The 27969-nt window shown below is 38.3% G+C and overlaps 1 protein-coding gene across 1 annotated transcript in view; it reads right to left on the reverse strand.

Annotated features, from left to right (window-relative positions):
- Positions 1 to 3757: 3757 nt before the first annotated feature.
- The window catches only part of LOC141282257 (adhesion G-protein coupled receptor V1-like), a 289111-nt gene continuing 264899 nt past the window's right edge, over positions 3758 to 27969 (reverse strand). The window contains exons 4-5 of the mRNA XM_073814865.1: positions 4027 to 4201; positions 3758 to 3876 (exon numbers count right to left, since the gene is read on the reverse strand). Of these exons, the coding sequence (XP_073670966.1) occupies positions 3758 to 3876; positions 4027 to 4201 (294 nt within the window). The remainder of the gene's footprint in view (positions 3877 to 4026; positions 4202 to 27969) is intronic.

A 27969-nucleotide genomic window follows, 5' to 3' on the forward strand; every position in this document is an offset into this window, starting at 1 on the left:
ATGGCGGAAGAAGAAGCAGAATAATAATTATTATAATAAGAAAACTAACAAATACAATAGGGGTCTTCGCCCCTTCGGGGCTTGACCCCTAATAATAATAATAATAATAATAATAAGAAAACTAACAATAACAATAGGGTTCTACGCCCCTTCGGGGCTTGACCCCTAATAATAATAATAATAATAAGAAAACTAACAATAACAATAGGGTTCTACGCCCCTTCGGGGCTTGACCCCTAATAACAATAGGTGTCTACGCCACTTCGTGGCTTGACCCCTAATAATAATAATAATAAGAAAACTAACAATAACAATAGGGTTCTACGCCCCTTCGGGGCTTGACCCATAAATATAGCTGCAAGCAGCAATGCCGGGGTCAAGCCAAAAAGGGCACAGAAGAAAGTAAAGTTGAATTCGGATAAGCAGTTTAAAGAACCTAGGAAAATCTCTTGATTTCAGACTAAATAATATAACAGTTATCAGCAAAAAAGCTGTGTTTTCATTCAGTGTAATCTCTCCCTCTCTTCTCGAGGAGCATTGACAACCAGAACACTGAAGAAAACGTGAGTGGTGCTTGCAGTGGGAATTCTCAGCTCACAAAATGTTACATTGGTGTTAATGAGTCAAAAGAGACCACCCCCATGTCTCTACGATGTTCTGATGCAGAGAAAAAGCTCTTGCAAAAACAGTTGATAACGTATTCTCATTGGTTGCTAGAGAGTAAATGGACATCCACTAGTGAATATAGTCAAAGCCATGAAAGGAATAATCCATGATGACTCATGGTTTTAGATGTGTTGTTGCAGTAGTTTTAGGCAAAAAAATGCCATATTCTATCTCAAAACCAGTAGGTGGCGCAATGACAAAATTGTGCATGCAACCTCAGGTCATAACTGTGTTACATCTAGCTAGTTTTATGACTATACACTTTAGTTTAGTGAAGAAACAGTTGTATGACCATAGGGTGGCTTGATTTCAAAGGTTTTGTTAAATTATAAGGCCAACTAGTGGTGCAACCATACAATTTTTTTTGTGTAGCCTCAGACTGTGGTCGTACATCAGCGTATCAAATATGGTGAAAAAATCTCTTTGCGTTACGAAGTTATAACCATTTATGTGTAAAAACACAATATTTAAAGGTAATTTTTCGTTTTTTTTGCAATTTTCGGCCATTTCTGATGAAAATTTTTATACAATGCCAATAGAACTTTTTGTTCAGAAGGTAATGCATTATTCTTCCTATGATGTTTTCGAGTCGATCAGAATTACGCTCGCGGAGATATTCGCACGTGTTTTTTAAGTGCTGTTTTGCTGCGCAGGGCTAACCGTAAAGCGAAATCTGGCATGTTTTGTAACGTTGGACTCGGCAACTATTCTGGACTTCAGCTAAACAAGTCCCGTGAAAAAACACAGATCAGAGCCAAAGTTATAAGCATGTACAACATTCGTATGACCACTAGTTGGCGCTGTGACGAAACTCTGCATGCCCCCTCAGATCCTCACTGGCATCACATCTACCAAGTGTGGCATCAATAGACATAAGATTGGCGAAGATACACACTAAACCTGTTTTTTTGCTCTCTACGTAAAATTTGTTGACGCGCTATACGAAAACGGAATGGTTTATCAAAATTCTTTTAATAAGTGTCTCCAGATGCTACATACCGTTTTTCGTGGAAATTGGGCAAAAGCTCTAGGACAAGTTCGCAAAAGTAGGTTTAATGAATAAATCAAAATGGCGGAAAATTTTTCATGACGGAAAATGACGTCATAGTGTCCAATCGAATCGTCTTGAGCCAAGGAATCAGAGGAAGCAATTTTGTTTATAGGACTTATGGATCAGAAGTTATAAGCAAAAACAAAAGTGCAACTTTGGACTGTTGGTGGCGCTAGTGGATTAGAGATTAAGACTCCAAATTTGTTGTGGAGACTTTTTGGACAGTCCTCTATCAGTGTGCAAAATTTCATAACTTTCCTATGTAAGCTGCTATGGGCTGCCATAGACGCAATGGCGGAAGAAAAAGAAAAAGAAAAAGAAAAGGGAAGAATAATAATAAGAAAACTAACGGATACAATAGGGGTCTTCGCCCATTCTGGGCTTGACCCCTAACTAATAATTATAATTATAAGAAAACTAACGGATACAATAGGGGTCTTCGCCCCTTCGGGGCTTGACCCCTAATTATAAGAAAACTAACGGATACAATAGGGGTCTTCGCCCCTTCGGGGCTTGACCCCTAATAATTATTATAATAATAATAATAAGAAGAAAACTAACAAATACAATAGGGGTCTTCGCCCCTTCGGGGCTTGACCCCTAATAATAATTATAAGAAAACTAACGGATACAATAGGGGTCTTCGCCCCTTCGGGGCTTGACCCCTAATTATAAGAAAACTAACAAATACAATAGGGGTCTTCGCCCCTTCGGGGCTTGACCCCTAAAAAGAAAAAAAAGAAAACTAACAGATACAATAGGGGTCTTCGCCCATTCTGGGCTTGACCCCTAAAGAAAACTAACAGATACAATAGGGGTCTTCGCCCATTCTGGGCTTGACCCCTAAAAAAAGAAAACTAACAGATACAATAGGGGTCTTCGCCCATTCTGGGCTTGACCCCTAATAATAGGAAAACTAACAAATACAATAAGGGTCTTCGCCCCTTCAGGGCTTGACCCCTAATAATAATAATAAGAAAACTAACAATCCCAATAGGGGTCTCGCCCATTCTGGGCTTGACCCCTAATGAAGACAAATGACTTACAGTTTCTTCAGGAATATATCCTCCTCCATTGCATCTTCCATTGTTCTTCTTCTTAGGTAACGTTAAAGATAAACGCTTCTCTTCCTCAATGTCCAGACATAAATGAAGATATTCCTTACGTGTGTGTATAAAGTTTATAATACAAACATGCGGTAAAGTCTTTAAATCTGATAAAACTTTACACTTTGTTCATTATTGTTGGAACTGCTCGTCTCTTCATTACCATGTCAACAGCCTGTGGGCGTGACCGCATTAGAGATAATGAGCTCAGCCAGGAAAAACGGTACTCTCTTTACTTCAATGCAGATTATATAAACAGGAAATATTTGTTTTTGATTATAATTAGCTTGTTTAAAAGTAGACATTTCAGGCTTTCTTTGGATATGTGTATCATGTTTGTGTGACAAGTATTCGCGGAGTTTCAACTGATTTTTGTAAAGTGATTTGAGAGACAGCTGGCGGAGACAGAAATGTCTGAATGCGCACCCTGTTTATTTTCTTTATTTGACAAAAACACAAAGATCTCTTGTTATTGTGAATGTACACTAATTAAAGAGGACCCTTCAGAGTTTCAAATGATGTCAAACACGTAAGTGTTTGATTATTAATGATGGAGTACTTTAAGTTGATTCTGCTTTGATAAGGAGAAAACACGTCAAAACACGTCCACGCGTTTTTGGACCCCTGGGGGTTAAACATAGTAATTCTCTTTCCTATCCTTCATGGAAACTTTCAGTGAGGCTGCACTACAGGATCTTTTAAGTGTGTGCTGTAATATGATTCCATATATTGTTTACATGCAACGCAATTTCATACAATGCACTTTACACGCGACACCGTTTTTATGAGCGTTTTTAAATTCACATATGTATACATTAAAAAACATTTCCCATGTATAAAAAGACAAATATGTACAAATTAAGATTTAGTGCAAGTGCAGAAACAGTCAAAACAATATTTTATTTTACAATTTTCAGTACAAAAAACTGTGAGGTTAGAGATGTGTGTCTGCAATAGGAATTCGTCGCAGTTCTACGATCTGAGAGTTAGCCATGCTCCCTCCATCGTGACTGCCATGGGCTGACTCACTGTCACTCACATTGAGACCAGAACCTGTGTGTATAACCGGGAGAAAAACTTAATACATCCCAAAATGTGGTTCCTTACAACTAGTGAAACTAGCACTGACAAAGAAAGCGGAGATATGTAATATCTAATAATCTGAAAATAATAATAGTTTTTTTTACCTAAAAACAAACTTACTAGTTTTTAAGGCAAATATTAGGTCATCAAAGTCTTGTGATTCTTCGTCTTGTACTAAATTACTGTTGATGAAGCCCCCTTCTGTGATAGTGGTCTTATCCTGAGTCGAGTGCTTAAAAACACTGCTGGGTTGACTGCTGGGTCTTAAAGATGCTCTCTCCCAGTCTGCAGAGACCTGCATACACATGAAGAGGGACATGTTTAAGGTAAGGTGTGTCATTTTTGCACCGTTAGTGGCATCAAACTAGAATGCAAAAATCATTTTTTGTCTCCTTTAATATCTCCTAAACAACAATCAAGCTTAATTTTCCTTTTTCTACAATTGGTCGACTGTGTATGGTAGATCTTGTTAGCACACCCTAACCCCTGACCAAAATCACAGGTAATTCATGGGAGTATTTGGTACAGTGGTAATTTAGAGGTTAGAAGAGCTTGGAGTTAATAAGTCATAAGTATTTCATAAGTAAAAGTTCACATGCATATACAGTAGTTTTTAAATAATGTAACCAAGCGTTAAACTTCAGGTTCCCCTAAACTGAAATATAAGAAAATCAGAAACAAAGGCTTATCATCAGGGGCCGTATTCACAAAGAATTTTAAGGCTAAAAGTAGCTCCTAACTGGTGAATTTAGGAGTAACTCCTAAAAATAATGGGCGTGTCACTCCCAATTTTAGGACTCCTAATTTTTTTTCACTAAAAGTAATTCACGAAGCATTTTAGCCCTAAAAGTAGCACCTAAGTCTGGGACAGCTTAAAAGAAGTCGAGAGGACTCCTAACTCACTAAGACCTATTCACAAAGGATCATAATGGATAACACTTCGCTACCTAGCAACGGAGAAAATGCAGTTGTGTAATGCCGACCATCTAGCGATATCCCAGCCATCGGTAAGCAGATCCATTGAACAAACCATCAATGCACTCTGTAGACCCTGTATTATTCGACAGTTCATACTTTTTCCTATAGACATTCGCCAACTACAAAGAATCAAAGCCAGCTTTATGGATATTGCCAGTGTGCCTGGAGTTGTCGGTGCTATAGATGGGACACATATTAAAATAATTGCACCCCGTCAGGCTGAGGACGTGTTTGTAAACAGAAAAAAAACCACTCCATCAATACCCAGATTGTGTTTGATGCAGACTTCACAATTCTCGATGTTGTTGCAAAGTGGGCCGGATCAACTCATGACTCGAGGATATTGATGGAGAGTGGTCTGAGGCAACCGTTTGAGAGTTGTCATGTGCCAGCTGGATGTCACTTGGTGGGGGACAGTGGCTATCCCTGTAAGTCGTGGCTCCTTACACCTTACCTCTGTCCACAAGTGGGACCAGAGTTAAATTACAATAGGTAAGTAGACATGTTGGCTATATTATTTAGTTGCCAAAATTAAATAGCATGACAACAATGTCAAAGCTTATTGCAAATTATAGTGGTGGCTCTTGGTGTTGTTGGTTAAATAAATAATGTTTACTGTTCCTTGGTGTATGTTTTAGAGCACACAAGAAGACACGCAGTGTGGTGGAAGGGGGATTGGACAGCTAAAGTGACGTTTCCACGTTTTACATAGTAAAATCCGCCTTAGTCCAGAGAAGACGTGTAAAGTAATCACTGTGTGTGCGCTTCTTTACAACCTGTGCCGGCAAAGGAACATAACACAGGCAGGAGATTGTGATGAGTTTGATGATGATGATAATGAACACCAATTTGTTGATGAAGTGGAACAATGTGGACTAGCATTCAGGGATCACTTTGTCCATACACACTTTGGGTAAATAATCAAATATGCACAAATGAATACAGACAAATTTTTGCTCAATTTAAGTGTGTTTATTCCCTTTGCATTTTTGCAATCTTTAGAGTGTTATATTCAGACTTTAATTTTATTAGCCTCTCTTTTGCTTCAAGGACCCTTTTCAGCCTTTTTAAAACACGCATTTCCATTTTCATCTTCTTTTCTTCCAGGGGTGATGGGCTTGCTCCAGCAGCAGGCCTGAGGGGAGAGGCAGGTGATGGGATTGAGGAAGAGGAAGCTAGAAGAGCAAGAGGTGCTGGAAGAGGAAGAGGTGCTGGAAGAGGTGCTGGAAGAGGAAGAGGTGCTGGAAGAGGTGCAGTAAGAGTCAGGGGTGGAAGACGCGCAGAAAGAGGAAGATGACTTGCATCTGAAGGACCTGGGTTTTCATTTGGCCTGTAACATAAATTGAAGGCTGTTAAAAAATCTTATAATTTGTGAACACAGTTTTTTGTGTGGGTGTTTGGTTTGCGCATAATGATATTGTATGTCCTTCATTAAATATCACCAAAAATGTACAAGTATTGCAATCATTGCATAAACATAGCCTACCCCTCTATTTCCATTAGCAGCTGCATTGCGGGATCAGTTGTACCCTCAATGCCCGTAATGGTGTCGACCCAATGACACTATACACCACCGATGCAATGTGGCTCAGTGGCTTAGGTGCTGGTCCTCCTCCTTAACACATACATGGATAGTTTCACCAACTCAAAAGCATTGCCTACATAACACTTAAAAGCACACTTTAATGTAAGCATATTGTTTATGACATTTGTTTCATAATTCATTAAATTCATGATAAGCAGGAAGTTTTTAGAATTATATGAAACAATAATGATAGTATATATTTAACAGTGGGGAACCTTCAGGGCCTTCTACCCCTTCAGAGAAGGCCTAAAACATTAATAAAAATATTTTTTTATTATAATAATACAAATAAATAATATAGTATTCAATAAAAATATGTTTTTACATTTTTAAATTTCTATTTAATTCAATTTAATACAATACATGTAATATATTTTCTCTCATCTATGATCTGACGTTAAGCTTACTGTCAGGTTCATGTCATGAAAACATCTAATCCAATCAGAATAGTCTGTCTCTATTAAGGCCCGGTTATCTGGCTCATTCATTGGTTAGGACTTCATGAATCCCAGGGAAGGCCAAGCTATGTGTTTTGGTGTGGAGAGTGACGGGCAAATCGACCAATCAATTTTGATTTCGAGTGGGCGGGCAAAAAACAAAACAATGTAAGCCTTCATGAAGTCCTAATCATGCAACAAACTGGATGCGAGCTGCCGTAAAACAGTGGTTCCCAACCTTTTTTGCCCTAAGAACCCCACAGGCCTATCAGTAAGGCTCAAGTACCCCTTCATCGAAACTAAACCTAAGTTGTGTTTTAAAGACAAATAATTAGTAATATTTATTAATTCTAAACATTAAAGTAAAAAGCACTGACTGATGAAGCATGTTTATTTCAACAAACCACTATCATTGCGATCAGTGTTTGCATTTTATCAGCTCATTTGCATTTTAAAAGACACACCCAAAAATGGCACATTTTACTCAGCCCTACAAAATGGCAATTTTGACATGCTATAATTAATTATCTGTAGGGTGTTTTGAGATAAAACTTCACATATGGACTCTGGGAACGCCAAAGACTTATTTTACAAATTAAAAAATTTCATCATATGACCCCTTTAAGGGCCAGATTTACTAACAGCTTGCGCAAACCATCATTTCGTCGTTAAATAACGACTGAACTTACTAAAGACACGCAGTAAATATTTTGCTCTGAAAAGGTGTTATTTTTGCGACCTTATTGCATTTGCGGATGTTTTCCTTTTAAAGCAACATTAATGCGAGGAGAGTATTACATTTTGCCAGAGGAACATACTTAAAAAAAATATATAGAGTTTGCCAAGCCAAGCTATGTTTAATTTGCTGGAGAAAAGAGGAGGGGAAGTCAAATCAGGTATTTCAAAACTTCTTTTACCCTTCATCTTTCGTCTTACTTTCACTTAGCTGGAATTTCACACTTAGCATTTTCATTGCGATGTCCTGCCGAGTTCTCTTATTTGCGACCCTGTACTAATTTGCGCTGCTCTTAGTAGATTGCAATGGTCAATATAGAAATGTGCATATGTCATTATTGTGCCTGTGTATTTTATTTGCGCCTTTGTAGTAGATCACACGCAAATTATCCACTCCGGCGCTTATTTGGAATTGAGCTCTCACGTCCTTTTTAGTAAATGCCCTAAATTTACTAAAATCTCAATTTAAGTTACTGATATTTAAAGTGTGCAAATAAGTTAAATTATTCTGTTCAAATATAAAGAGAAACAAAATGTGTTAAGACTTTCTTTATGAATACAAAAGACATCATATGGGACAATATATGTTAGCCAAAAACAATGCAAAAGTTTTTTTGCATAATTTGAAAATTTAATGGCAGCGGGAATGAATATTATAGCATTATTTGAACATTATTTATTGTTTATAAACTTTGTGTCTTTAGAAACTATTCAGGTTCATTGAAAATAGTCAGATCGTTCTTGAGTTGGACATCGCTATTGCGTTTTGGATCATGCAGCGCATTTACTCTTGACGGCTAATTATATTAACTAGAAATGCAATTCCCAAGGAATTACCAGTGCATGAAAATGCAAAAAAGTTGATTGACAGAAATGTAAAAGAAATTCAGTCTAGTAGTTTACCTGGCTGTTGACATGTTTTAGTGTGAAGCTAGCATGATTTAAAAAAGTTATCATGATGAAATATGAAGGTAGCATGAGTTAACATGATTTAGCATGAAGCTAGCATGATTTAGCATGAAGCTAGCATGATTTAGCATGACGTTAGCATGATTTACCATGAAGCTAACATGATTTATCATAAAGCTAACATGATTTACAATGAAGCTAGCATGATTTAGCATGAAGCAAACATGATTTAGCATGAATCTAACATGATTTAGCATGAATCTAACATGACGTTAACATGATTTAGCATGACGCTAGCATGATCTAGCATGAAGCTAACATGACGTTAACATGATTTAACATGAAGCTAACATGATTTATCATGAAGCTAACATGATGTTAACATGATTAACATGAAGCTTACATGATGCTAGCATGATTAGCATGAAGCTAGCATGATTAGCATGAAGCTAGCACTATGCTAGCGTGATTAACATGAAGCTAGCATGATGTTAGCATGATTAGCATGAAGCTAGCATGATGCTAGCATGATTAGCATGCAGAGGTGTAAAGTACTTGAGTAATTTTACTTGATTACTGCACTTAAGTATTAATTTTGTGGATTTTTACTTTACTTGAGTACAATTCAAAATCAGTACTTTTACTTTTACTTAATTACATTTTTTAAAGAAAAAAAGTACTTTTTACTCCTTACAATTTTATTTACAGTCAAAAAGTACTTATTTTTTCTTATCTTATCTAAAACTTATCTTAAACGTATCTATTTTTGCTTGCTCTGTCAAACCAATTGAATTGCGCTGATGGTCAGTTTAATTGAAATGTTATTTATTCTGGAGCCTTTGGACCACACTGAGGAATTGGCCAACAGTTCATCTAATGATGAAGATTTTTTGCTTCTTTGAAACCGACAACACATGAAGTGTGACACATTTCCTGCTGTTTGCAGCCTCTCTATCAAGACTAATACCTTGTTCACACTGTCAGTCCAAATTTTGGGGCATATCTAATTTGACTGACTCACTGTCCACATTGTGTTTCACAACTGTTCAGATCCGATCTGTGCATCCTGTAGCCGTTTTTCGGATTATCTGCACTGTTTCTATGGCAATGACGTCGCGCTGGCATGACAATCTGCCTCGACGTCTGATGTGTTTTATGTGACGTGACAGCATGACGTAACTGAAAAGCTACACAAATGCGCTCAGGACGGTAAGACTGAAATGGATTTCAAACCACCTCTGGATGTAGCCTGAAACGGATTAGAAAAACAGATTTCACGTGCCGTTCACCGTTCTAAATGTGATTGTATTCCTATGGGATATGCACCAAAATCGGATTTGGACTTACAGTGTGAACAAGGTCTAATACACCTTATCCTGCATCGGCTTCCTGTGAGAGGCTGGATAGAGCTTGATATTTAAGTTAAGTTCGAGGTTTTACAATTTTGAGTAGCATGTTGCATACTAAAATTCATTGTCACAGATCTCCGCATTTTTCTGTGTCTGTACCACAGACTTTCTTTTCCGTGTCAGTTTCACGTATTTGTTACTCAATTGTTTTTCCTATTTTCTTACCATTTTCCCGTGGGTTTGGGGTTAGAACGACTTTCTGTAATATAAAATGACATCCAAACCCAACTCCTAACCCTAACGTCAGGCGACAATTGTTTAAAAGTATGGAAAAAAATAGTATAAACTAATAGTTAAAGTGACATCCTAACCCAAAGCCCAAATCTAACCCCAAACCCACACGAAAATGGTTTAAAAATAGGAAAAACAATTGAGTAATCAATACGTGAAACTGACATGGAAAAGAAAGTCTGTGGTACAAACACGGAAAAATGTGGTGATCCGTGACAATGAGACAGATAAATGAGCAAAAAATTCTGTGACTATACAGAACTTGTAACTTTGTGAGATCATGTTGGAAATTATGTAGTTTTATAGTTTGATAATGAAATACAATTAAATACAAACAGTTGTAAAGGATAAAACCTTGTATGTGGTTCATTCACTTCATGTTTTTAGAGAAAGCTTAAACATGAATCTCTCGTTTTCCTTCTTCCGGTTACTTTTACTTTTTTAATACTCAAGTACAATTTTAATGTGGTACTTTTTACTTTTACTCAAGTATAATTCTGGCCAGATACTTCTACTTTTAATTGAGTAAAATTTACACTCAGTACTTGTACTTTCACTTGAGTAAAATTTTTGAGTACTTTTTACACCTCTGTTAGCATGAAGCTAACATGATGTTAGCATGATTAGCATGAAGCTAACATGATTAGCATGGAAGCTAACATGATTAGCATGGAAGCTAACATTATTAGCATTGAAGCTAGCATGATGTTAGCTTGATTAGCATGAAGCTAACATGATGTTAGCATGATTAGCATGAAGCTAGCATGATGCTAGCATGATTAGCATGAAGTCAGCATGATGCTAGCATGATTAGCATAAAGCTAGCATGATGTTAGCATGATTATAATGAAGCTAACATGATTAGCATTGAAGCTATCATGATGTTAGCATGATTAGCATGAAGCGAACATGATTAGCATTGAAGCTAGCATGATGCTAGCATGATTAGCATGAAGCTAGCATGATGTTAGCATGATTAGCATGAAGCTAGCATGATGCTAACATGATTAGCATGAAGTTAGCATGATGCTAGCATGATTAGCATGAAGCTAGCATGATGTTAGCATGATTAGCATGAAGCTAACATGATTAGCATTGAAGCTAGCATGATGTTAGTATGATTGGCATGAAGATAGCATGATGTTAGCACCATTAGCATGAAGCTAGCATGATGATAGCACAATTAGCATAAAGCTAGCATGATGATAGCACGATTAGCATGAAGCTAGCATGAGGCTTGCACGATTAGCATGAAGCTAGCATGATTAGCATTGAAGCTAGCATGATGCTAACATGATTGGCATGAAGCTAGCATGATGTTAGCATGATTAGCATGAAGCTAACACGATTAGCATGAAGCTAGCATGATGTTAGCACGATTAGCATGAAGCTAACATGATGATAGCACGATTAGCATTAAGCTAGCATGATGTTAGCATGATTAGCATTAAGCTAGCATGATGCTAGCATGATTAGCATGAAGCTACCATGATGCTAGCATGATTAGCATGAAGCTAGCATGATGCTAGCATGATTAGCATGAAGCTAACATGATTAGCATGAAGCTAGCATGATGTTAGCACAATTAGCATGAAGCTAACATGATGATAGCACGATTAGCATTAAGCTAGCATGATGTTAGCATGATTAGCATGAAGCTAGCATGATGCTAGCATGATTAGCATGAAGCTACCATGATGTTAGCATGATTAGCATGAAGCTAACATGATGTTAGCATGATTAGCATGAAGCTAGCATGATGTTAGCATGATTAGCATGAAGTTAGCATGATGCTAGCATGATTAGCATGAAGCTAGCATGATGTTAGCATGATTAGCATGAAGCTAACATGATTAGCATTGAAGCTAGCATGATGTTAGTATGATTGGCATGAAGATAGCATGATGTTAGCACCATTAGCATGAAGCTAGCATGATGATAGCACGATTAGCATAAAGCTAGCATGATGATAGCACGATTAGCATAAAGCTAGCATGAGGCTAGCACGATTAGCATGAAGCTAGCATGATTAGCATTGAAGCTAGCATGATGCTAGTATGATTAGCATGAAGTTACCATGATGCTAACATGATTGGCATGAAGCTAGCATGATGTTAGCATGATTAGCATGAAGCTAACACGATTAGCATGAAGCTAGCATGATGTTAGCACGATTAGCATGAAGCTAACATGATGATAGCACGATTAGCATTAAGCTAGCATGATGTTAACATGATTAGCATGAAGCTAGCATGATGCTAGCATGATTAGCATGAAGCTACCATGATGCTAGCATGATTAACATGAAGCTAGCATGATGCTAGCATGATGTTAGCATGATTAGCATGAAGCTAACATGATTAGCATGAAGCTAGCATGATGTTAGCACGATTAGCATGAAGCTAACATGATGATAGCACGATTAGCATTAAGCTAGCATGATGTTAGCATGATTAGCATGAAGCTAGCATGATGCTAGCATGATTAGCATGAAGCTACCATGATGCTAGAATGATTAACATGAAGCTAGCATGATGTTATCATTATTAGCATAAAGCTAGCATGATGTTAGTATGATTAGCATGATTACCATGAAGTTAGCATGAATTTAGCATGAAATTAGCATGATTAGCATGATGCTAGCATGATTAAGATGATGTTAGCATGATTTGCATGAAGCTAGCATGATTTAGCATGAAGTTAACAACATTTAACATGAAGTTAGCATGATTTAGCATTAAGTTAGCAAGATTTATTATGAAATTAGCATAAAGCTAGCATAAAACTAGCATGAAGCTAGTATGACTTAGCATGAAGCTAGTATGAAGCTAATGTGACCCAAAGACCCAACCCCCATGTCTCTATGATGTCCGGATCCAGATATATAAGGCTTTGTTTATTATGTTGCTAGGCTGCTCATATTTGGTTGCTAGGGGCGTGGCTTAATACCTCAATAAGGATGGTGAGAGACTGATTGGATGCCTGAGCAAAATGAGCCCACCCCCATGTCTCTGTGACACTGTGCTGCAAAGATATCCATCTGGGTATTTTATAATGGCAGTCTATGGGAGATGTTGCTAGGGTGCCCAAAATGGTTGCTGGGGCGTGGCTTGATAGCTCAATAAGGATCCTAAGGGACTGATTGGATGCCTGAGTAAAATGAGCCCACCCCCATGTCTCTATGACACTGCGCTGCAAAGATATCCCATCCGGGACGTTTTTAGTTCCTTATATGGGCATGATTCCTGCCCCATTATAAGTCTATGGGGAAATTTGGGGACCTCTTACACCCCAGGGGTACAACTTACACCCCATTGTGAGGTATGTTCTTACAGAGCCTGCCAGCCTCTTCAAATGTGGCAAGTCACAAGTTTCTGTGAAATCCTAGGTCTGAGCTACGACTCGTCAAAGTTTGTCGCAATGTTAAGTCTATGGGATTTTTTGGCTGCTTTTTCGCCCCTGGGGCGAAGACCGTACCCCCGATCGCTTATAAAAGTCATAGCACACTATTCCCGAATAGTCCGCACGTTTGAGAGTTTGAATGAAGTTTCTAAGTTAAACGGTTCGAGCCGTATTAATTGCGGAAATTTGGTTGGAAGAATAATAATAACTAGATATGCAATTCCCAAGGAATTACCAGTGCATGAAAATGCAAAAAGTTGATTGACAGAAATGTAAAATAAATTTAGTCTAGTAGTTTACCTGGCTGTTGACATGTTTTAGTGTGAAGCTAGCATGATTTAAAAAAGTTATCATGATGAAATATGATGCTAGCATGATTAGCATGAAGCTAGCATGATGCTAGCATGATTACCATGAAGCTAGCATGATACTAGCATGATTAGCATGAAGCTAACATGATGCTAGCATGATTAGCATGAAGCTAACATGATGCTAGCATGATAAGCATGAAGCTAGCATGATGGTAGCATGATTAGCATGAAGCTAGCATGATGTTAGCATGATTAGCATGAAGTTTAGCATGATGCTAGCATGATTAGCATGAAGCTAGCATGATGTTACCATGATTAGCATGAGGCTAGCATGATGTTAGCATGATTAGGCATGATTAGCATTATGTTAGCATGATTAGCATAAAGCTAGCACGATGTTAGCATGATTAACATGGAGCTAGCATGATACTAGCATGATTAGCATGAAGCTAACATGATGCTAGCATGATTAGCATGAAGCTAGCATGATGTTAGCATGATTAGGCATGATTAGCATTATGTTAGCATGATTAGCATAAAGCTATCACAATGCTAGCATGATTAACATGAAGCTAGCATGATGCTAGCATGATTAGCATGAAGCTAGCATGATGCTAGCATGATTAGCATGAAGCTAGCATAATGTTAGCATGATTAGCATGAAGCTAAAATGATTAGCATGGAAGCTAACATGATTAGCATGGAAGCTAACATTATTAGCATTGAAGCTAGCATGATTAGCATGAAGCTAGCATGATGTTAGCATGAAGCTAGCATGATGTTAGCATGATTAGCATGAAGTTAGCATGATGCTAGCATGATTAACATAAAGCTAGCATGATGTTAGCATGATTATAATGAAGCTAACATGATTAGCATTGAAGCTAGCATGATGTTAGCATGATTAACATGAAGCTAACATGATTAGCATTGAAGCTAGCATGACGCTAGTATGATTAGCATGAAGCTAGCATGATGTTAGCAGGATTAGCATGAAGCTAGCATGATGTTAGCATGATTAGCATGAAGCTAACATGATTAGCATTGAAGCTAGCATGATGCTAGTATGATTAGCATGAAGCTAGCATGATGCTAGCATGAAGCTAACATGATGCTAACATGATTAGCATGAAGCTAGCATGATGCTAGCATGATTAGCATGAAGCTAGCATGATTAGCATGAAGCTAGCATGATGTTAGCATGATTAGCATGAAGCTAGCATGATGATAGCATGATTAGCATGAAGCTAGCATGATGTTAGCATGATTAGCATGAAGGTAGCATGATGCTAGCATGATTACCATGAAGGTAGCATGATGTTAGCATGATTAGCATGAAGTTAGCATGATGTTAGCATGATTAGCATGAAGCTAGCATGATGTTAGCATGATTAGCATGAAGCTGGCATGATGCTAGCATGATTAGCATGAAGCTGGCATGATGCTAGCATGATTAGCATGAAGCTAGAATGATTTAGTATGAAGCTAACATGATGTTAGCATGATTAGCATGAAGCTAACATGATGCTAGCATGATTAGCATTAAGCTAGCATGATTTAGCATGATGGTAGCATGATTAACATGAAGCTAGGATGATGTTAGCATGATTAGCATGAAGCTAGCATGATGTTAGCATGATTAGCATGAAGCTAGCATGATTAGCATGAAGCTAACATGATTAGCATGAAGCTAGCATGATTAGCATGAAGCTAGCATGATGTTAGCATGATTAACATGAAGCTAACATGATGTTAGCATAATTAGCATGAAGCTAGCATGATGTTAGCATGATTAGCATGAAGCTAGCATGATGCTAGCATGATTAGCATGAAGCTAACATGATGCTAGCATGATTAGCATGATTAGCATGAAGCTAACATGATGCTAGCATGATTAGCATGAAGTTAACATGATGCAAGCATGATTAATATGAAGTTAGCATGATGCTAAAATGATAAGCATGAAGGTAGCATGATGTTAGCATTATCAGCATGAAGCTATTATAATGTTAGCATGATAAGCATGAAGTTAGCATGATGCTAGCATGATTAGCATGAAGCTAGCATGATTAGCATGAATCTAACATGATTAGCATGAATCTAACACGTTTAGCATGAATCTAACATGATGCTAACATGATTAGCATGAAGCTAGCATGATGTTAGCATGATTAGCATGAAGCTAGCATGATGCTAGCATGATTAGCATGATGCTAGCATGATTAGCATGAAGCTAGCATGATGCTAGCATGATTAGCATGAAGCTAGCATGATGCTAGCATGATTAGCATGAAGCTAGCATGATGTTAGCATGATTAGCATGAAGGTAGCATGATGCTAGCATGATTACCATGAAGGTAGCATGATGTTAGCATGATTAGCATGAAGTTAGCATGATGTTAGCATGATTAGCATGAAGCTAGCATGATGTTAGCATGATTAGCATGAAGCTGGCATGATGCTAGCATGATTAGCATGAAGCTGGCATGATGCTAGCATGATTAGCATGAAGCTAGAATGATTTAGTATGAAGCTAACATGATGTTAGCATGATTAGCATGAAGCTAACATGATGCTAGCATGATTAGCATGAAGCTAGCATGATTTAGCATGATGGTAGCATGATTTAGCATAAAGTTAGAAAGATTTATTATGAAATTAGCATGATGCTAGCATGATTAGCATGAAGCTAGCATAATGTTAGCATGATTAGCATGAAGCTAGCATGATGCTAGCATGATTAGCATGATGCTAGCATGATTAGCATGAATCTAACATGATTAGCATGAATCTAACATGATGCTAACATGATTAGCATGAAGCTAGCATGATGCTAGTTAGCATGAAGCTAGCATTATTAGCACAATGCTAGCATGATTAGCATGAAGCTAGCATGATGTTAGCATGATTAGCATGAAGCTAGCATGATTAGCATGAAGCTAGTATGATTAGCATGAAGCTAGCATGATTAGCATGAAGCTAGCATGATGTTAGCATGATTAGCATGAAGCTAGCATGATGCTAGCATGATTAGCATGAAGCTAGCATGATGCTAGCATGATTAGCATGAAGCTAGCATGAAGCTAGCATGATGCTAGCATGATTAGCATGATTAGCATGATTAGCATGAATCTAACATGATTAGCATGAATCTAACATGATTAGCATGAATCTAACATGATGTTAACATGATTAGCATGAAGCTAGCATGATGCTAGCATGATTAGCATGAAGCTAGCATTATTAGCATGAAGCTAGCATTATTAGCATGAAGCTAGCATGATGCTAGCATGATTAGCATGAAGCTAGCATGATGCTAGCATGATTAGCATGAAGCTAGCATGATGTTAGCATGATTAGCATGAAGCTAACATGATGTTAGCATGATTAGCATGATGATAGCATGATTAGCATGAAGTTAGCATGATGCTAGCATGTTAAGCATGAAGCTAGCATGATGCTAGCATGATTAGCATGAAGTTAGCATGATGTTAGCATGATTAGCATGATGTTAGCATGATTAGCATGAAGTTAGCATGATGCTAGCATGATTAGCATGAAGTTAGCATGATGCTAGCATGATTAGCATGAAGTTAGCATGATGCTAGCATGATTAACATGAAGCTAGCATGATGTTAGCATGATTAGCATGAAGCTAGCATGATTTAGCATGATGTTAGCATGATTTAGCATGAAGTTAGAAAGATTTATTATGAAATTAGCATAAAGCTAGCATGAAACTAGCATGAAGCCAGTATGACTTAGCATGGGGCTAGCATGAAGCTAACATGACCTAAAGACCCAACCCCCATGTCTCTATGATGTTCAGATCCAGAGATATAAGGCTTCGTTTATTATGTTGCTAGGGTGCTCATATTTGGTTGCTAGGGGCGTGGCTTAATACCTCAATACGAATCCTAAGAGACTGATTAGATTCCTGAGTAAAATGAGCCCACCCCTATGTCTCTATGACACTCTGGTGCAAAGATATCAATCTGGGCTTTTTATAATGGTAGTCTATGGGAGATGTTGCTAGGGTACCCCATGAAGCTAACATGATGTTAGCATGATTAGCATGAAGCTAGCATGATTTAGCATAAAGTTAGAAAGATTTATTATGAAAATAGCATGATGCTAGCATGATTAGCATGAAGTTAGCATAATGTTAGCATGATTAGCATGAAGCTAGCATGATGCTAGCATGATTAGCATGAATCTAACATGATTAGCATGAATCTAACATGATGCTAATATGATTAGCATGAAGCTAGCATGATGCTAGCATGATTAGCATGAAGCTAGCATTATTAGCATGAAGCTAGCATTATTAGCATGACGCTAGCATGATGCTAGCATGATAAGCATGAAGCTAGCATGATGCTAGCATGATTAGCATGAAGCTAGCATGATGCTAGCATGATTAGCATGAAGCTAACATGATGCTAGCATGATTATCATGATGATAGCATGATGAGCATGAAGTTAGCATGATGCTAGCATGATAAGCATGAAGCTAGCATGATGCTAGCATGATTAGCATGAAGTTAGCATGATGCTAGCATGATTAGCATGAAGTTAGCATTATGCTAGCATGATTACCATGAAGTTAGCATGATGTTAGCATGATTAACATGAAGCTAGCATGATGTTAGCATGATTAGCATGAAGCTAGCATGATTTTGCATGATGTTAGCATGATTTAGCATGAAGTTAGAAAGATTTATTATGAAATTAGCATAAAGCTAGCATGAAACTAGCATGAAGCTAGTGTGACCTAGCATTGAGCTAGCATGAAGCTAACATGACCCAAAGACCCAACCCCCATGTCTCTATGATGTTCAGATCCAAATTTTGGGGTGTTTGAGCGCCCCGTTTGGAAATTCGGAAGGTCCATCAGTTAGAAAAGATATAGCACACTAAGTCAGACCAGTCTGAAGGTCCGTGGAAAATTTGGTACATGTAGCTTGAAAGGTCTAGGACGAGTTAGTGTCAGAAATTTTGGAACAGAAAAAGAATAATAATAAGATATAAGTTTAAAAGCAATAACAGTATTTTAGTAGATAACTTTTTCAACTTTTTCAAGCCAACATAATAAATATAATATCCCTGAGCAATAATAATAGTGATGCTTTGCATAAATGCAAGCACCACTAATAATAAGTTTAATAGCAATAACAATATATTGGCTTTTTCAAAGCCAACATAATAATAATAAGTTTAATAGCAATAACAATATGTTGGCTTGATAACTAGATATTAAAGTTTGAAGACAAACTTTATGTTGGCTTGAAAAAGCGTAGCCTGAACATTTAAAACAGTTTGACAGAAGTTTAGTTTAGTAGGCTGTCTGGCAGTTAGTATGTTTAAGTATGAAGGTAGCATGATTTAGCATGATTTAGCATGATGCTATCATGATTTGCATGAAGCTAGCATGATGCTATCATGATTAGCATGAAGCTAGCATGATGCTAGCATGATTAGCATGAAGCTAACATGATGCTAGCATGATTAGCATGAAGCTAGCATGATTAGCATGAAGCTAGCATGATGTTAACATGATTAGCATGATGCTAACATGATTAGCATGAAGCTAGCATGATGCTAGCACGATTAGCATGAAGCTAGCATGAAGCTAGCATGATTAGCATGAAGCTAGCATGATGCTAGCATGATTAGCATAAAGCTAGCATGATGTTAGCATGATTAGCATGAAGCTAGCATGATTAGCATGAAACTAGCATGATGTTAACATGATTAGCATGATGCTAGCATAATGCTAGCATGATTAGCATGAAGCTAGCATGAGGGTAGCATGATTAGCATGAAGTAAACATGAGGTTGGCATGATTATCGTGAAGTTAACATGATTTAACGTGAAGTTAACATGGTTAGCATGATGCTAGCATGATTAGCATGAAGTTAGCTTTTTCAAGCCAACATAACTAGATATTAAAGTTTGAAGACAAACTTTATGTTGGCTTGAAAAAAGCGTAGCCTGAACATTTAAAACGGTTTGACAGAAGTTTAGTTTAGTAGGCTGTCTGGCAGTTAGTATGTTTAAGTATGAAGGTAGCATGGTTTAGCATGATTTAGCATGATGCTATCATGATTTGCATGAAGCTAGCATGATGCTATCATGATTAGCATGAAGCTAGCATGATGCTAGCATGATTAGCATGAAGCTAACATGATGCTAGCATGATTAGCATGAAGCTAGCATGATTAGCATGAAGCTAGCATAATGCTAGCATGATTAGCATGAAGCTAGCATGAGGGTAGCATGATTAGCATGAAGTAAACATGAGGTTAGCATGATTAGCGTGAAGCTAACATGATTTAACGTGAAGTTAACATGGTTAGCATGATGCTAGCATGATTAGCATGAAGTTAGCAAGCTATATTATGAAATTAGCATAAAGCTAGCATGAAGCTAGTGTGACCTAGCATTGAGCTAGCATGAAGCTAACATGACCCAAAGACCCAACCCCCATGTCTCTATGATGTTCAGATCCAGAGATATAAGGCTTTGTTTAATATGTTGCTAGGGTGCTCATATTTGGTTGCTCGGGGCGTGGCTTAACACCTCAATAAGAATCCTATTAAGACTGATTGGATGCCTGAGTAAAATGAGCCCACCCCTATGTCTCTATGACACTCTGGTGCAAAGATATCCATCTGGGCTTTTTATAATGGTAGTCTATGGGAGATGTTGCTAGGGTACCCAAAATTGTTGCTAGGGGCGTGGCTAAATAGCTTTGGGGCGATCCTAAGAGACTGATAGGATGACTGAGTAAAATGAGCCCACCCCCATGTCTCTACGACACTCTAAAGTAAAGATATTCCATCTGGGACACTTTTATTTCCTTATATGGGCATGTTCCCTGCCCCATTATAAGTCAATGGGAAATTTTGGGGGCCTCTTACACCCCAGGGGTACAGCTTACACCCTCATGTGAGGTATGTTCTTATAAAGACTGTCAGTCTCCTGAAATGTGATAAGCCAAAAGTTTCTACAAGTTTCTCACTCGCAGCTATGACCCGTCAAAGTTTGTCTCAATGTTAAGTCAATGGAAATTTTGGGGTGTTTGAGCGCCCCGTTTAGGAATTCGGAAGGTCCCATCAGTTAGAAAAGATATAGCACACTAAGTCAGACCAGTCTGAAGGTCCGTGGAAAATTTGGTGCATGTAGCTTGAAAGCTCTAGGGCGAGTTAGTGTCAGAAATTTTGGGGTAGAATAATAATAACTAGAAAGGTACATTTCCTGAAGAAAATGTGAGTGGTGCTTGCCGTGGCAAGTTTCGGGGGACAATTTATGATTATACTCCAAGCCAAAAGTCAAACGATCCAACCCCCGTGTCTCTAAGATGTTCTGATGCGGAGATATAAGGCTTTGTATACTCTGTTGCTAGGGTACTGTATATGGTTGCTAGGGGAAAAAATGGCATCCACTAGTGATTACACTTCGAGTCACGAGTCAAACGGCCCAACCCCCGTGTCTCTATGATGTTCTGATGTGGAGATATAAGGCTTTGTTTATTCCGTTGCTAGGGTACTGTATTTGGTTGCTAGGGGAAAAAATGGCCTCCACCAGTCATTACACTCCGAGTCATGTGTCAAACGGTCCAACCCCCATGTCTCTACGATGTTCTGATGAGGAGATATTAGGCTTTGTTTATTCGGTTGCTAGGGTACTGTATTTGGTTGCTAGGGGAAAAAATGGCACCCACTAGTGATTACACTTCGAGTCACGAGTCAAACGGTCCAACCCCCGTGTCTCTACGATGTTCTGATGTGGAGATATAAGGCTTTGTTTATTCCGTTGCTAGGTGTTCATATTTGGTTGCTAGGGGCGTGGCTTAACACCTCTTGGCATCCACTAGTGATTACCCTTCGAGTCACGAGTCAAACGGTCCAACCCCCGTGTCTCTACGATGTTCTGATGCAGAGATATAAGGCTTTGTTTATTCCGTTGCTAGGGTGTTCATATTTGGTTGCTAGGGGCGTGGCTTGGGAATGGCCAATGTTGTGGCCAGTGATTACACTCCAAGTCACAAGTAAAACAGTCCAACCCCCGTGTCTCTACAATGTTCTGATGCCGAGATATAACTGTTTGAATTTTATGTTGCTAGGGTGCTAAAAAGTGGTTGCTAGGGGCGTGGCTTAATCCCTCTGTCAGGATCCTGAGAGACTGATTGGATGCCTGAGTAAAATGAGCCCACCCCCATGTCTCTATGACACTGTGGTGCAAAGATATCCATCTGAGAGTTTTATAATGGCAGTCTATGGTATAGGTTGCTAGGGTGCCCAAAATGGTTGCTACGGTAACCTTACACCCCATTGTGGGGGACGTCCTGACAGAGTCGAGCACCCTTTTCAAATTTAGTAACCCACATGTTTCTATGAAATCCTGGCTCGGACCTATGACCCGTCAAAATTTTTGCAATGGTAAGTCTATGGGATTTTGCCCCATTGACTTTTCATTGGGGCACTTTTGGGCACCTCTTACACCCCAGAGGTACAACTTACACCCCATTGTGATCCATGTTCTTACAGAGCCTACCACCCTCTTCAAATGTTGTAACCCACATGTTTCTACAAAATCCGCGAGCGAAGCTATGACTCGTCAAAGTTGGGCGCAATGTTAAGTCAATGGGATTTTTCGGGTGGTTTTTCGCCCCCCTTTCGGAAATTTTGCACCCGACCGCTTATAAAAGTCATAGCCACCATCTCTTAAAAAAAAACCGTCGATTTGAGCCCTCTTTCATGGGACTACGGCAAACCGTGCGGGACGAGTTACGCGCCGAAAAAGTGTGCAGACATAAGAATAATAATAACTAGATAGGTACATTTCCTGAAGAAAATGTGAAGTGGTGCTTCCAGTGGCAAATTTCGAGTGACAATTCCAAAAGTAAAATGGTCCAACCCCCGTGTCTCTACGATGTTCTGATGCAGAGATATAAGGCTTTGTTTATTTGGTTGCTAGGGTAATGTATTTGGTTGCTAGGGAAAAAATTGGCATCCACTAGTGATTACACTCCGAGTCACGAGTCAAACGGTCCAACCCCCGTGTCTCTACGATGTTCTGATGCAGAGATATAAAGCTTTGTTTATTCCATTGCTAGGTGTTCATATGTGGTTGCTAGGGGCGTGGCTTAACACCTCTTGGCATCCACTAGTGATTACCCTTCAAGTCACGAATAAAACGGTCCAACCCCCGTGTCTCTATGATGTTCTGATGTGGAGATATAAGGCTTTGTTTATTCCGTTGCTAGGGTGTTCATATTTGGTTGCTAGGGGCGTGGCTTAACACCTCTTGGCATTAACTAGTGATTACCCTTCGAGTCACGAGTAAAACGGTCCAACCCCCGTGTCTCTACGATGTTCTGATGCAAAGATATAAGGCTTTGTTTATTCCGTTGCTAGGGTGTTCATATTTTGTTGCTCGGGGCGTGGCTTAACACCTCTTGGCATTAACTAGTGATTACCCTTCGAGTCACGAGTAAAACGGTCCAACCCCCGTGTCTCTACGATGTTCTGATGCAGAGATATAAGGCTTTGTTTATTCCGTTGCTAGGTGTTCATATTTGGTTGCTAGGGGCGTGGCTTAACACCTCTTGGCTTCCACTAGTGATTACCCTTCGAGTCACGAGTCAAACGGTCCAACCCCCGTGTCTCTACGATGTTCTAATGTGGAGATATAAGGCTTTGTTTATTCCGTTGCTAGGGTGTTCATATTTAGTTGCTAGGGGCGTGGCTTAACACCTCTTGGCTTCCACTAGTGATTACCCTTCAAGTCACGAGTAAAACGGTCCAACCCCCGTGTCTCTACGATGTTCTGATGTGGAGATATAAGGCTTTGTTTATTCCGTTGCTAGGTGTTCATATTTGGTTGCTAGGGGCGTGGCTTAACACCTCTTGGCTTCCACTAGTGATTACCCTTCGAGTCACGAGTAAAACGGTCCAACCCCCGTGTCTCTACGATGTTCTGATGCAGAGATATAAGGCTTTGTTTATTCGGTTGCTAGGGTACTAAGTTTGGTTGCTAGGGAGAAAATTGTCATCCCATAATGATCATACTTCAAGCCACAAGTAAAACGGTCCAACCCCCGCATCTCTACGATGTTCTGATGCCGAGATATAAGGCTTTGTTTGTTCTGTTGCTAGGGTGCTCATATTTGGTTGCTAGCTTAATAACTCTGTAGTGATACTGAGAGACTAATTGGATGCCTGAGTAAAATGAGCCCACCCCCATGTTTGTATGACACTGTGATGTAAAGATATCCATTTGGGGATTTTATAATTGCAGTCTATGGGAGATGTTGCTAGGGGCGTGGCTTAATAGCTTTGGGATGTTCCTGAGAGACTTGATTGGGTGCCTGACTAAAATGAGCCCACCCCCTTGTCCCTACGAAGCTGTAATGCGAAGATATCCCATCAGGAACATTTTTATTCCTTTATATGGGCGTGTTTCCTGCCCCATTGACTTTTCATTAGGGCACTTTTGGGAGCCTCTTACACCCCAGGGGTACAACTTACACCCCATTGTGATGTATTTTCTTACAGAGCCTAACACCCTCTGTAAATGCTGTAACCCGCATGTTTCTACAAAATCCATGAGTGGAGCTATGACCCATCAAAGTTGGGCCCAATGTTAAGTCAATGGGATTTTTGGGGTGGTTTTACGCCCCCCTTTCGGAAATCCTGCACCCGATCCCTTATAAAAGTCATAGCACACCTCTCCTCAATAATCCGGTCGATTTGAGCCCTCTTTCATGGGTCTACAACAAAGCGTGCGGGACGAGTTAATCGCAGAAAAAAGTGTCCGGATGTAAGAATAAAATATAATAATAATAATATCCCTGAGCAATAGTAATAGTGATGCTTTGCATAAATGCAAGCACCACTAATAATAATATCCCTGAGCAATAATAATAGTGATGCTTTGCATAAATGCAAGCACCACTAATAATAATAATTTTTGCAATAGTAATAGTGTTGTGGTTTTCCTTTTCCTCCAATGAAACAATCTTCAGTCTTAGGTTTTGATTTCAAGAGATAGACTTTTATTTTCCGGACAAAATAATAAGCCGAGCCTGCCTGATAAAACCTCCCAGAACCAGTCAGGCTGGCCTGGGAGAAATCTTCAAACCAGTCTGCCCCTCCAAGCCAGGGCCTGGCAAATATACAGGTCCTAGTTCCCTCCCCTTATGGCCAAAACAACACAGGAGTTGTAATCCAAAGAAACACATGACATTCCTCCAGAGGTGTAAAGAGTAGCTGAAAGCCATACTTGAGTAAAAGTACAAATTCCTTACTGTAAAAATTACTCCACTACAAGTTACAAGTCACCAATTTAAATACGACTTGAGTAAAAGTATTAAAGTAACCCAATTTAAAAGTACTCAAGTATTTTTACTCGTACTGAATGTTGGCTCAAAGATGCACTAGTCCTCAACACAAAGAGACATTGTAGGTCTGGGCAGTGAAAACTAAGAAAGTTTATTTATGAGGTTTTATTTCCTAATATAGAAAAGAAATCAAACACCTCAAAATTTTGACCGGGCAGAACAAACACAGATTAAACATAGTCATAGTCTTTTGACTAAAATTTTATTTAGTTTTAGTCATATTTTTGTCATCTGAATTGATTTAGTTATAGTCTAATTTTATTCAACTAAATGCCATGAGATTTTAGTCTAGAAATCTACATAAAATTTAAACGCATTTAATTTTTGTCTAGTGTCATTGTGTACTTGAATGTGCCATGCTGAAAAATATATAGCCTAACTTTGTGATATAAATATATGGTAACAATTTACAGTGGGGTTCATTGGTTAATATTAGTTAGCTACATTAGTTAACATGAACTAATAATGAACTGCACTTATACACCATTTATTCATCTTTGTTAATGTTAATTTCAACAATTACTAATACTTTATTAAAATCTTGTTAACATTAGTTAATGCACTCTGAACTAACATGAACAAACAATTAAAGCTTACATTTTTATTAACTAACATTAACAAAGATGAATAAATGATGTAACAAATGTATTGCTCATGGTTTGTTCAAGTTGGTTAATACATTAACTACTGTTAACTAATGAACCTTGTTGTAAAGTGTTACCAAATATTCTTATATAGGCCTATCCTAAAAAAGATATAATTTTTATATTTAGAAAATTCCAGTAAACTAAAATTACACTAACAGAAATATGATAATGCATATTAAAAACGTGAAGTTGTTCATTTGAAAGATTAATTGAAAACACATGTAGTACGTAACACCACTCTCTCACATTAAGTGCACTACATTTCTTCCGTCATGCATCCCTCTTACAGTAAATACATTACAGCATACTTGATTAAATGTGAGGACAGTAAAATTGTACACTTATTATCAATCTTATAATGTACTTAAGTTACTCGGGCAATCAGTACAGGACCTCGCTGGTTTATATAGTAAGTTATATCAAGTTATGTACCAGCTCAGGTTAGCTGATAAGGTAGCATCAGAGTATATAAACATTTGTGCTTGCCTTTGAGTTGCGGGATGACCCTCCTGCAATCGCGCATCACTTCTGTTTTGATTGTAGCATCACATGTTTAACAAAGGGTCCCTTGACTAAAGCAAATGTGATATGCATCCATATGTTTGCTCTTTATCTCTTCTCTCAGACCAGATTCGAACTTTTCTCTACAGTTTATGACATACGCAGCACGCAGATGTCCCGCTACGGTGGCTCAATGCAAGCCATTCAGCGTTTGACATCAAAGTACCGCGAGACCAGACTTCTCTATATGCATTTGATTCGCTCTCGCAGTACTTTGATTTCATACGGTTGCTCTGCGCAGAGCCAAATGAAGTCCCTCAGTTGTGTGTGTGCGTGTAACCTCGCGACCACAGATTCTATCCATCATCACCCTCTGACACTTTCGTCTCGTTTTTATTTGACGAATAAACAATGTAGCGAGTAACGTTAAGTGTCATTTCAAATGTAGTGGAGTAAAGAGTACAAATACCCAATCAAAAATGTAATTGAGTAGAGAGTAAAAGTTGCTTATATTTTTGATACTCAGTACAAGTACAAAGTATCCCAAAAAATACTTAAGTACAGTAACGAAGTACATTTACTTGAGTACTTTACACCTCTGCATTCCTCAGACCCGGGGCTCCTTCCCGTGACCTATTTGACCCTTGGCTATTTGCTAATACTAAAACCCTTTGTGCCCTGAAACATGAATACAGACAGCTGTACCACACAGATGGCTTTTACAACTCCTAACACAGTTGGCTTTTTAAAACACCTTACACATAAGGCACCACACAGATGGATTATAATGGTAAACTCATGATGCACAATTAAAGATTAAAATAAACTACTTCATAATCCCCGCTCTGAGGCTTAATTTAGCCTCACTTTTCCTGTTTATTTTAATCCGGAGTGCAGTCTCATAATTCAGCCCTCAATTATTACTATCTTGTGGCTAAAGAAAGCCACTATACCTTACCAATTACTAAATTATGCTACTGCACTTCGAACCATGGACAATAAGACAAACCTCTTTCCATTCTTGTTTTGTCTTTGAATGTAAAAGTAAAAGAACTTAAAGCCCCTCTTTATAAACAGTTTAAAACTGTGTGCAATTGGTTCTGCACCTGCTGTTGGTAGTACAGTTATGTAGAATATATTGTAATAGTTAAAAGGAAACAAAAATAAAAGCAAAGAAAACCAAAAAGCAAATAAAACAAAATTACTGAAAATAAAAACAAAAAGTAAATCATTCATAATACGAAATATTTGTTTCAATACAAATACAGCTTATTCCTCTTCTTCGTCATCATCATCATCATCATCATCATCATCATCTAAGGTTCTTGAATATTATCTACCCGTTGTGAATTCAATACTATTTTGTAACGTAAGTTCTGATACCATTCTTGTTGATTTAAAATTAATTTTTCCATCCTCCTAATATTTTAACTTTTGTTTGATTTCACTAACTTCTGATTAAAATGTATTCAGAATATGTCTTGTATTTCTATTGGCTTCATTTAGTTGT

Source organism: Paramisgurnus dabryanus, chromosome 5, assembly GCF_030506205.2.
Source record: "Paramisgurnus dabryanus chromosome 5, PD_genome_1.1, whole genome shotgun sequence".
In the NCBI taxonomy this organism is placed as follows: domain Eukaryota; kingdom Metazoa; phylum Chordata; class Actinopteri; order Cypriniformes; family Cobitidae; genus Paramisgurnus; species Paramisgurnus dabryanus.